Source organism: Ammodytes marinus, assembly GCF_949987685.1.
Source record: "Ammodytes marinus genome assembly, chromosome: 6".
Taxonomy (NCBI): Eukaryota; Metazoa; Chordata; class Actinopteri; order Uranoscopiformes; family Ammodytidae; genus Ammodytes; species Ammodytes marinus.
In genome coordinates this window covers 19,085,489-19,098,302 of record NC_137235.1, presented here as the reverse complement: position 1 = coordinate 19,098,302, position 12,814 = coordinate 19,085,489, and the positions used below count along the sequence as shown (strand labels likewise).

The window sequence follows — 12,814 nt, the reverse complement described above, 5'->3', positions numbered from 1 at the left end:
TAGTAGATGGTAAAACCACCAGCATTATGTGTCAGTGGTCTAATTAAATTGGGTGGTGGGGTTGTTGTTCATGTGACCAGGTGAGGTTTAGCGGTGTGAGCTTTGCCATGTGTTCACTGTCTACTGTTGGCTCCCTGCCAATAGACAGCTTGGTGTGTTTGTATCCTGAGAACAGAAGTTGTTTGCCACCATATTGGGACAATGTTGCCCTTACCATGATCATGAATTTACAGAAAATTTGACATTTTGTTATTGTTACAGAAATTATAGGTAAATTTGTAGAGCTGTTGACAAAAATGTATCAATAGACATATAAGAGATACAGAAGTGAGCCCATCTCTTAGCTCAGGGAGTCCTGTGCTGAGTCACTGTAACCAAACCGCCTAAACAGGGTTCTTTGTGTTCACTGATAAGCAGTAGCCGTCTGCTCAAATAACTGTTCAGTTTTGCTGTCAGAAAAATTATTCTTAATCAACAACCATGTCAGCTTTTGAAAATCTTTGCTATTCTGCAGTGTATTACAGACATGCCCTTCTTCTGATCCTGCATGCTCAGTCGATTTGCATGTGCAGGGCTCAACAATAAGGATTGGCCGACGTCCCGGGGCAAGTAAAACGCCATGTCGGGCCAGTAACTATGACAACCCACTAGGGCTGGGCGATTAATTGAATTTCGAATTCAGTTACAATTTTGGCTTCCCTCGATCATGAAAACAAGATAATCGTAATAAAATGGTTATTGTGCGGCACGCCGGGTCATGTGTAGTAAATGCAGCGCACCCTTCTGTCTCCACCTGCGCTCCGCCCCGCCCCCGCCCGAACACTGTCGCTTTCAGCGATTCCAGTGCAATTGTTTATTCAGCATAAAGTTAAAACGCTCGTCCAGGATGTTACACCGAAACACAAAAGCCTTGCGCGATTGAAGCAGCGTTTCACTCGGTGAAACATGGTGTGAGTGAGACACTGTGATGGCGGTGGGTAACGGTCTCTAGGGCCCTATGAAATCCGTTTTATTTTTTTCCTAATTCCGTTTTATTTTTTCACAAATTCAGTTTTTTCCGTTTTAATCTCATGATTTCCGTTTTTTTTACAATTAACACTCATTTCGTCATCAGAACGAGTGTCTAATTATTGCGAACAAAAACTATTCTAACAATTTAATCAGATATAAGGCTAAATTTAAAATACATCACAACATTGCACTGTTTTTAGTGCTTAAAAAAAGCGAAAAAACAAATGTGTTGGGTATAGGCTATAGGCCTAACAGAAAATAAAGCCATTCATTTTGTGCTTCAAGTGAAACATTAAATATTATTTTTACATAAATAATAAAGTCCTTATTAACCTTGCAAGAAGCTAGACTAGAGTGAATATTGGACAGGCTTTATAAGTCCATGGCTTTTACCTGTGGGACAGCGCTTCACCCAACAGCGGGCTGCAACACCAACCTACAGTCTATTGTGCGACGGAGAGCTAGTTATCATTAGCATCAGCGTTAGCCGACATCACGGCAACAGCTGAATAATGTAACACATTACACAAGTTACACTACATGAAAACAACGGGCTGTAGACGCTAGAGTTATAATTGCGCGTAGGAAACATTGTTGAGACTGGAATTTCGTACCACAGCGGCCGTTCCATAATACAACACTCCCTTTAGCAATGGCTGAATATAAGACCTCCCTGTGCTGTGTATCTGCGGGAGCGAGTGGCATTAATAACTTCAAAACAGTAAACGTTTAACATGATTACGGGCTTTTAGATGCTTTAATCATATGCCGAATTTATAAACAGACCATATTATTAACAATAAATTAAGTTATGTACATGTCAGAGTTACGTACATGGATACATTCATAAGTAAACATTGAATAGACAGATTTGTGAAAGGGGTTTGGCGCCGTGTGTTACATTAGCGATCCTGCAGCCAGGCTCTACTTTTCACGGCAGTAGTTTGGTCTTCAGATGTCGCCAAACCAAAATTCCTCCCTAGTTCTGCTTTAATTTCAACCGTGTTGTTTCCCTTTGCCTTGGAAATTGAATTTCACCAAAATAATGGCGAATTCCGTGACATTCCGTGTTAAACAGTAGATTCCGTTGTTATTGCCCGATTCCATGATTCCGTCCGTGTTTTCGTTATCGCGGAAATCATAGGGCCCTACACACACACACACACACACAAACACACACGCAGATCTCTGCAAAAAACCGATGCGCGTCGCACACACAGTAAGAGAGATAGGAAAGAGAACTACACGCGTTATGTTGGTGTGACAGAAAGTCCAAAAGCCAACGAGTAGGCCTAAATAAGTATACCCCAACCGTCTGAAAAGCAGCAAAAATATCCGCGTTTTTTAAATGCATCCAACGTGAATCTAGTAGTAGGGTAGCGAGCGAGGATGCTAACGTTAGCTCTACTGATAGTAGCCTACTACCAGTTTAATGTGTGCAGGTCAACACAAACATCAGCAACAGTTAGCAGAGGAACATCTTTACAGCCTGCATGTAGATCTCAATAAATGGGCAAGAGGTGTCACTCCACATCTAGTGGAAGCTTGAAACTAGGCTACTCGAAAAGTGATCAAAACAGCCTGTCCTAAACCAAAATTTGAGATTTTGAATAAAATAGAATAAAAAAAACTTGTTGTAGGCCTAAAAAAAATTCTTACAGAAAAAAGTTTTAAAGAATTGCTGTTGTAAACAGAATAAGGTAAAAGAAAAAAACAATTGTGTGACCAATGTTTTTTTTTGCATAAAATTTGCAGTTATTGTCGGTTTTTCAACTCAAATAATATTTTAATAATAGCCTCCACTTTCAGTATGACCCTTAACTCATCTATCACACTGTCCATGATGTGTTTATACAATGTAAATAAAGAGCAAATATAAAAAATATTTGTACACTAATAATAAAAAGAAATTATGTAGGGGCCAGTAAAAATTTACTTCGGGCAAGTAGAATTCAGACCCACTTGCCCGACCGGGCAAGTGAAAAAAAACCTTAGCGTTGAGCCCTGATGTGGCTAAATTACCATGTTTTTTTATTAATCCTCAAATCCAAAGTCCTCAAGTGTGAAGCTAATGAACAAGCCGTTTTAAAGATTTGAGGTGCATGCATGCCGAAGTCTGTTGGTTCATTGCTTTAGCATTTCTCACTCATGCATGTTTTCCTGTCCTGCTTTTTGGGGATTGTGTGACCTTTTAAGTCTGACCAGCATAGCATAGCGCTAACATAACCCATTCAAATACTTCCATCCTAAAAGCATGTGAAGGTGATAATCATGCTTCAGACTTGAAAACATAAAATAAAAACACTTCCTCTAAACATGTTTCAGTCTATGAAAATGTGATGGACTCCTGGCTTTGCTGATCAGCATGGTTGACCACTTAGGCCTGGAACACACATCCTGCGTCTACCTTCTGGAGCGCGTCTGCGTCTGTTACTGCTGCATCTCTCGCACTGTTTTTCGGCCACACATGTAACATCCCAGCAGCTGCTGCTTCTAAAAGCCCTGTCTTTCTTCACAGAGTTCTCATAGATTATTCCAATTAATATTAAGTTGTTTCATTCCATTTTACCCTTCTTTGGTCCCAAAGAACCATCGAATCTGGGAAACGCGGCCATTGGCTGTTAAGTGTTGAAATATGGCCAGCATTTTCTGTCATAAGCTAACATTAACTCTAGCTAATGCCAGTCACTCACCAGACCGATTCTCCACTGATTTTCCTCTCACCATAACTCAATCTCCCTCCTATTACCATTGTTTTGCACCAAGTAGTCTATGGATAAGAATGTTCGTCGACCAATTGCTACGTCACATTCGAAAACTCGTTTTGAGATGGGGAAGTAAAATTGTATCACAAAAACGGCTCCAGAGGCCACTTCTAGTGTAGATTTATAAAAACAAATATTAAAATGTTATACTAGAATTTTTTTCCTATAAGTTTCTTCACTGCATTATCTAACTTCCAATACGCACTTTGATAGAGGATAAGAACTAAAAAGCTGCAAAGTTAAGAGATGATTTGTTGAGGAAAGCAGGAAACACAAATTCTGCACAGGTCATTTGCATTCAGTCTTAAGTATTTCTTGTGTTATTTTTATGCAGACTTAAGTTAGCTCCCTCTCTTGAGCAGTCAGAAGCACAAAATTATGACAGTTTGTCATTTTAATAAAGTGATGGTGAGTGAGATTAAGAGCACCTCAAGATTTAGATCAACTACAGAGCTTTGAGAATCTTTTGGGTCTGTCTGTAAATAATTAAAACCTGTTGTGTGAGGCAATAGCATTTCCTCTGTTTCTATGGGAGGTCTGCAAATATAAAAGGCTTGGTTAAGTTTACTTTGCCCAGTTATGTCAGCATGGCAATTGATTCATGCAGTTGCAATAGTGGATCTCTAACAGTGTGAATGGGTAAATGAGACAAACATTGTACAGCGCTTTGAGCCCAGAACATGTTTCCCTTTTTCCTGTTGAGAGAGGCTGAGGCCCAGTTGCTAAGCGCTTCAGAGACATTTATTTGGACATTTCCGGAGTTCTGAGAACCCTTTTAAATGTGTCAGTGGTCTCCTCTGTTGACCATCGTTTCTCCGGGTTGTGTAGCACTGCCTTCAACGTTGATTGTAGCAGTGTAGTAACTTTTCCAGTGAGTGGAAATTCCTTTTGTGCAAACTCTGCATTTGAAGAGAGTTACAAACCACAACATGTAGGCTGGGCTTGTCTCTTGTTATGCCTGCTTGTGTCCCACCCCCTTGCCCTCAGAGTCCCACTTATCCCCCAAATACCCCCTGGGGTCCACTGTCAAGGGCAGCCAGCTGAGTCATCCCTCTCCCCACTGCCTGTGGCTCATGCTGGGTCAGGAGCACTGATCTGTCTGCTTGGCACTGTGCCCACCGTAGGGGGCTCGGGGAAGGGGTTTGTATGTGGTGATGGCCATCTGGTGACATTACCCTCCACACACACGTGGGCTGCACCATATTACCGCCTGGAACATCCTTCAACTGCCTATAGGTGCATAGACATCGATTATGGGGGGTACATGTACCCCCCACTTTTCGTCAAGACTCATTTTGTCCCCCCCACTTTTTAAGCCGGACATGGAGTGCGTCCAACCGTATTAAAACACAGCGTCAAGGTCTCTCTCTCTCTCTCTCTCTCTCTCTCTCTCTCTCTCTCTCTCTCTCTCTCTCTCTCTCTCACACTCACACACACACACACACACACACACACACACACACACACACACACACACACACACTAGTTTGCACACCAGAGAAGACTGATGCATTTCAATCAGCAGCAGAGAGACAACGGCGAGTGGCTTTAAGTGTCCCGTTGTGAAGTGTAAACTGTAGGGATTACCATCCTCTATGCCCACTAATGACTGTAAATGTAGCTGACACTAACAGCAGCTTGTGTCGCGGCACATGGATACTGACGATGTTGTTTACAGTGACGTGCGGTCAGGGTAGGCGGCGCCGTGTGCAAAAAAATAAAATAAAAATAGAATAAAATAAAATATTTTTTTTATTTAATAAACTTATATTTGTATTATTACTGTTAATTATTTTGATCTTTACATGTAATCCGCGATTACTTTAAAAAAGTGTAGACGTTTTGATTCGAAACGTGGCAGTTAGTAAGTTACGCCAAAAAAATATTGTGCCTTTGCTGTTTCCCATTCATTGTGTACGGCAAAGAATCAGTGCCTTTGCGCCTATTCATTGTGGACGGCAAGAAAAAAAAAATTGCGCACTTGATTCTGTATTATTTAACATGTACGCAAATAAGCATAATTCTTTGTGCCTTTTTTACGTAAATGGTATGCCACATAAGCCTTTACATTACATATCATCAATTAAAATCGAGATATTACTAGACATTCACGCAGCTTAGGCCAACGTCATTACGTTGGCTATGCTCATTCACGTCGCGTTACCCCCGCGGATTTTTAAGTCAACATTGCAGCTGCCGTGCCCGCAGATATTTCAGACTGGAGGAATTTTAACAAATTGGATTATAATTTAAAAAGGAACAGAATGAATAGCAAGAGAAAGGCCTGCGCCAGCCTTGGACGGTGTACAGCAGCAACAGGGACAAACAATGTTCGAGCATTTCAAACGGACAGGTAGCCTACATGAACGGATGGATGCTAGCTAGCTGTGCTGTCAGTCAGACTGTCACTGGATTACTATCGTCTTGCTTATTTCTACAGCCAGGGAGTCAGATTGGTGAGTCAGAAACTTTTTTGGGGTTTATTTAATAATAAAGTTGGATGAATTGATACCGAGTGCAATCCATTCTGCATTTTATATTCAATTGAGCAGTTGTGTTTTCATTGTTACTGACGGACAAACCTAAGCTCTGCAATGTGGATAAATGGTTACATTCTGATGCTGGACAGGTCCATGGGGCATATGCTACTGGTACAGGGCTGTACGCTTATTTTTTAAAGTGGTAGCACTGGTGCTAGCAAGCAAAAAAAATCAGTAGCACAAAAATAAATTTGGTAGCACACAAAGTATGATCGAAAACTTGCATAACCTTAACCCTTGCATTTCGCTCTAATTACCTTTGAGCATGTCATCTTGGTCTCATTTGAGATTCTCAATTAATATTATTTCCTAGTGTGTGCAGTAATAATTGTAGAAAAATTAATAGGGGTGCACTGATTGCAATTTAGACAAAATAATCTAACCTGCCAATTGCAATTTGGCAGGCTGTCGCACTAGTTAGGGTTGCCACCTTGGATTTAGGAAAAAAAGGGACACTTGAATGTTTGGGGCAGAGGGCTCGGCCATTATTAGGCTACCAGTTCAGACTGACCAGTGTAATGACCTATAATAACCATACACACCTACAGTGCTTTTTACAGTATAGGCTAAATAGGGAGACTGAGGTGGGTGGGGACCCTGGACCTTGTAGGGGGGCCCCGGAAGAAAAAAATGCAACCTTTTAAAGTAAAATTCATCAATCTGGTGCACTTTGAGAATAATATTGCATGCAACCATGCCCAGGGGCCCAAGGGCTCGGGGGGGGGGGGCCTAAGCCAGAAATACTGATAGTAACTTTAAATGTTGCATTGTCAAAGAGCTCAGTCACTCATGTCAATAACAGGGTCCAACAAGGAATAGCCTAAATATAAGGAAATAAATCATCATGGCCCCAACTAGGTGACAAATAGAAAAGCAAGTGCAAAACAAAAGCATTATTAGCTCTGTCTAAGGGGCTTCATGAGGGACAGCTAAGCCCCCCACACACAAACAGGAATAAGCTTGCTATGTGTAAATTCTATACTGTTCATGAAAAGTAGCTTTCCACCCTGTATATGTTGCAATGGGCCCCTCCATCATATAACATGAGTCTGCAGACCAATCTACTGTACTGTTTTCACAGTTGCAGAGTAAAGAGTGCCTGTTTAAGAAAAATAATGTTCCTTCTGCAGCTCAAGATTTGATTAAAATGTTCCTCTGCTCTGATGCATTTAACTTTAAAATGGTACAAAGAGTCTGGGCCCATTATCTCATAATCCGTCTATGAACCAACTGGTTTCCACAATCTTTTTTATTTTCGCGGGCAGCATGCACAAGCATTATTTATTAAAAAAAAAAAAAAAAAGTGTGGGGCCCCACACAGGGTCTTGAAACGGGCCCCGAGATCGTTAAGACCGCCCCTGCCCGCCCGCCTCTCCGATGCAATAGCGGGCGCAACAAACTCCTCGGCCCGTGTGAGACGGCCTTAACTACTGAACGAAGGAAGGAAATCAAATGAGGTTTTGGCATTTTCCCCAAAAAACGGGTCACAGCTGGTGAAAAAAAGAGAACAATTCTGGGAAAAACGGGACGGGTGGCAACACTAGCACGAGTGCGATTGGAGTTGTATTCATCATCGCACGTGATCAATTTCAGTAGCAAATGCGATCAAAACTGTCGCACTGTACAGCCCTGTACTGGTACTTTATCTATTAAGATAAAGTTTATGGAGTGGAGTTGCCATCAGTTATGCTGTAGTCCTACATAATGATGAATGCTGTCTTTTATTTTTAAGTTGAATAGAAGTAGTACCGGTAGTTTGAATCGGCGAAGGTTTGACTTGTTGCCTTACGTTTTTTTGGCCCTCGGTGTGAGGGACGGGTCCGTTAAGTCGATGGATGCGATGTTTAATCATTTAGACCAAACTACAGTAGGCTACGGGCAAACCTGAAGTCACCGTCGTGACATTTCATATACGTTCCGTCTGTGTGTGTGTGTGTGAGTGAGTGAGTGAGTGAGTGAGAGAGAGAGAAAGAAAGAAAGAAAGAAAGGGAGGAACTTATTTGAAATCGGCCGTGCGTGCCTGTTTGTTGTTTATTGTTTTTGATTTAACAATATATAGGTTTAGAGAAATCTGGCTTTCAGAACTCAGTGCCTACCCACTCACTGACCTCACCGCACGTCACTGGTTGTTTATCAAGAAGTAATTGAAGCTGATCATGGCTATGCTACTAGCTAGGTTGCCATGGAGACCGAGGCGGAGTAATATTGTTGTGCGACAGTCCAGCCGTGCTTCGGCTCGATTTGAGCACGGTCAAAATGCCTTCGACCATTCAGATTGCTCAGTCGGAACTACCTTCCCAAGCTCCTTTTGTTTACGTCATGTTTGGTTGGGCTACGGGGAGCAGCTAGTGGCTCATATGTCCGCTGCTTTTTGAAAATGCTTTTTTCATCAAATGTGTCAGACATCAGTGTTTTGTATACATTTTATTCATTAGTGAGCGGGTATGCCGTCTTTCAGAACCGTTCATTACCTGCACTAAAGAGAAAAAAATATGTTTCCTCATTGTCCCCCCCACTTTTGAAAATGCACTCCAGAATGCCTGTTTGTCCCCCCCACTTGTTTAGCCAAATCGACGTCCATGTATAGGTGCAACTTTGGCACAAACTGCTTTTAAATTAATTTAGTTGAAGATATGGGCAACAGTGTTTCCCCTAGGTTTACTGCTTATTTGTTGTACAACAGCAATTCTTTACAACTAAGTTTTTTTTTGTTTTAGTTTTTTAAGATATTTTTTTGGCATTTTTATGCTTTATTGATAGTGCAGAGAACGACCGCAGGCTGGAATCAAACCCGGGTCCGCTGCTGGCCGAGGCCCATGGGGGGGACGCCCTACCATCTGAGCTAAGGGCGCCCCCTACAACTATGTTTTTCTTTTAACAGAAAATGTCTTTTTACAATTAAAAATTATTTTACAACAGTCTGTCCATGATTTAATTTTTTTTAGCAGACATGTCTATTCAAAATCTCACCTATTTGGCTTTGAGAACTTCTCCAGTAGCCTACTTTCAAGCTGTTTCCACTGCCAACTGTGAAGTCAGACACCTCTGGTCCATTGATTGAGATTCACATAAGATGTCTAGCAGCAGGGCTAACGTAAGCATCCTCGTCTTGCACACTGTCTTGCACTGTAACATAACGTGTGTAGTTCTATTATCTGCCTCTCTTGACTGTGGGTGTATGCACAAGTGTTGCATTTTTATGATAGAATAGCACCTGATTGGGGTATACATTTGGCCAGATGACAACTGTGGTGTGCTTGTCAGAGGTATTTTTCTGTCTCTCTCACACACACACACACACACACACACACACACACACACACACACACACACACACACACACACACACACACACACACACACACACACACACACACACACACACACACACACACACACACACACACACACACACACACACACACTCACACACACACACACACACACACACACACACACACACACACACACACACACACCGACACTTTCATAATTCACTCTGCTCCCACAGTTTGCTTTGGTCATGTCACCAGTGTTCCAGTTCAACAACTGGGTTAGCAGACCCCGGGGCCCCTTGCAGCCCACTGGCCGCCGCAGACAACATAATTAAAAGAATGTGGCTTTGCAGTCCAGCAAAGCACAGAGATCAGAAAGGTGACAAAAGAGGGGGTGTGTGCAGTGTGAAGGAGAAAAAAACACAAGGAAAGTTGGTACAACTAATCAAGGATGAGAGAATAGAATTAAAGGCAGTAAACTATCTGACAAGACAGGTCAGCAGAGGGAGAAAGCCTGTGGACACCTTCCGTTCATCTTAATTTAAAGCATTTTAGGTATTCTTAGATACAGTTAGATCATGACTGGATGGATGGCTGCAATTTATTAACCAGATTTTTATTTAATTGACAATATGTATTGATCTTTTGATCCTAGCCTTTTGATGTGCGATTCAAAAAGCCTTAATCCGTCTGCTGTATACCCCCCGCCCCCCACTCTTCAGTCAATGGAGTCTTCCAACAGCAGAGGCCGACATATTAGGGATTAACCCTGTCCTGTCTGACTGCATGTCAGTCTGCATCATACAGCTGAGGGAAATATGTAGTGGATTAAAGAATGTCCGTCAGTCAAATACTGTCTGGGTAAAATTGACACCAGTTTAACGTGCAGAAAAAGGAAATGGAGAATTGCCACATACTGTATGAGGAGAATAAGTGAGTTGAGCAAGAACTTTAAATACTGTAGGATACTTGGCAGTGTGCCAGCAACCTGCAGTCATGCAGAGCTTACCGGCATGATTTATGAATGTATAATCTTCACAACAGAAGGGGCCTCATGAAACAACAACTTGTACAAACACGGTTGTTTAAAAAGTTGCTCACAGTGTGGCATTTACCAATTTTTAGTTTTGTCTATATCCATAAGTCCAAGACTGGAACATTTGTTAATGTTTTGTTAGATGATTTTCCAAAAGTTCGACTTAAACCTGGCAATGTTTTCTGTTTGGTAACACAGTTTTGAATGATCAAATGAAGCAGAAGTGGCAGCCCTATATTTGCTTTTTTAGGGGTCTTGATAATACAAAATATTAAATCTCAAACCTTTGTATGATGAATGAACAGTCAACCGTGTTTTCCTTTTTCTTTTTATAGACATACTCTGGTCTCTTCTGTGTGGTCATAAATCCCTACAAAAACCTGCCCATCTACTCAGACAACATCATTGAGATGTACAGGGGCAAAAAACGACATGAAATGCCTCCTCACATCTACGCCATCTCAGAGTCTGCATACAGATGCATGCTGCAAGGTAAGTCTGGGTGCTAGTGCTGTATAGAGTTGATTCACATCTACCAGAAGTCCACTTCACATACAGTATATGACCCCTTTAACTTTAAACATTCATATGCTGCTGAATTTCAGTGTATTGGCCTCAAAGGTTCTGTGTTACAGTATGGGTTGTTCGAAATGTTCAGAAATCCTTTTAAATTATTGCACCCTGCTTGCTCATTTTAAATGGTCATATATGCTCACATTTTCAGTTTCAAATTAGATCATCATGTCATTATCAAGCTCTCTGACTTTGAAGAAAAAAATACATTATATATAGACATCAATAGCCGCGTTTCTACTACAGGAACTAGTTCCCGGAACTATGAAACTTTGCAGGAACTACGTGTGTTTCCACCACAGGAACTAGGGTCTAAGCCGTACGGAACTATGATTACCCCAGAAAAAGATCCTGCTCGGTGGGTAGGACTTTGCAAAGGTTCAGTAACTTATAGGTCAGGGATGCTGTGCTGAAGAAATCTGATTAGTTTCACCCGTAATGTTTATATCTCCACTTAGCGAGCGTCTCATTTCCTGGTTTGAATATAATCCATTTGCGATGTAATAAAAAGAGATGAGCAACAGCACATCATGTATTGACTGTATTGCCCAGGCCACACATCATGCATCTGCTGCCCTTGTGTCTGCCTTTTTTTCTAAAGGTTACTGGTTGAGGAGTTCCTGGAACTCAAAGGCCCTGGTAGTTTTGGTGGAAACGCAGCTACATTCAGATTTTGAAATCAATTCAGACTTCATTACTTTCATCTTTCCCATTTACTTTGGAGTTAATTTGTCACTTCATCTCACTTTAATACATTTAACTTAACTTGAAATCTCTGAAGTGAAAGCAGTCCACTCATGACGATGTCTTCAAAGATCCTTGCCCCGAAGATGGCAAGCTTCCAGGCTCTATGAGCAGTGACTGACTTGGATCAGACCAGCGCGAACAGAGAGGGTGACCCTATTGTGCTCGACAATAGGACCTTTGTGTGATTGCGAGGGCCGACCAGTGGGGGTGGTGACAAACAGGACAGTCCCGTCAGTCCTTTTAGGCTTTGCTTTTCGCCATGTTGGCACACAGAAGTAGGTTTCGGCAGTGTCTACAAGTAGCTTGATGATGTATATGCATGGTTTCCTCATTGTTATACATAGCTTTAGTCTAACATATGCTTGTTGTGATGTTGATGGAATTGGTAATGGTGTTATTTCCTCACAGCTGATGCCTAGAAGCACAGGAACAGTTTTAGTTGTAGCCCTGCTGTAGTTGTTTTGGAGCTCTGCCAGCTCTAGTCCAGCTAGTTTCTTGTTGTCACCTCCTTTATTCTTCACACCCCTCTATTCTTTCCACACTCAGTTTCTACATGAATGGAGTGGACATAGACATATGGAGGGGGGATCCGGGACATCTGATAATTAGTAATGTGTTAAATCCAACATATTTGTGCATTTTGTTATTTCTTGAAGCAATGACCTCTACCCTGAAGCTTTTCAAAGGGCTGCATATATAACTGTATGTCTTGGAGAACACGAGCCTGACCTTCCATTTTTAATGCACTACTGCTCCATTCATCGTGGTTGTATCAGATTTACCAGTGTTGTGGTTAAAAAGGAGGTTTATAGGTTGGAGATTAGTGGAGGCCAGCTGCTGTTCCACAGTGGCCCTAAGCATTTTCAG

The 12,814-nt window shown here is 41.7% G+C and overlaps 1 protein-coding gene across 1 annotated transcript in view; it reads left to right on the top strand.

Annotated features, from left to right (window-relative positions):
• Window positions 1-12,814, top strand: part of LOC307251966 (myosin-10) — an 88,665-nt gene that overhangs the window by 5,842 nt on the left and 70,009 nt on the right. The window contains exon 3 of the mRNA XM_080029449.1: window positions 10,963-11,119. Coding sequence (XP_079885575.1) covers window positions 10,963-11,119 — 157 coding nt within the window. The remainder of the gene's footprint in view (window positions 1-10,962; window positions 11,120-12,814) is intronic.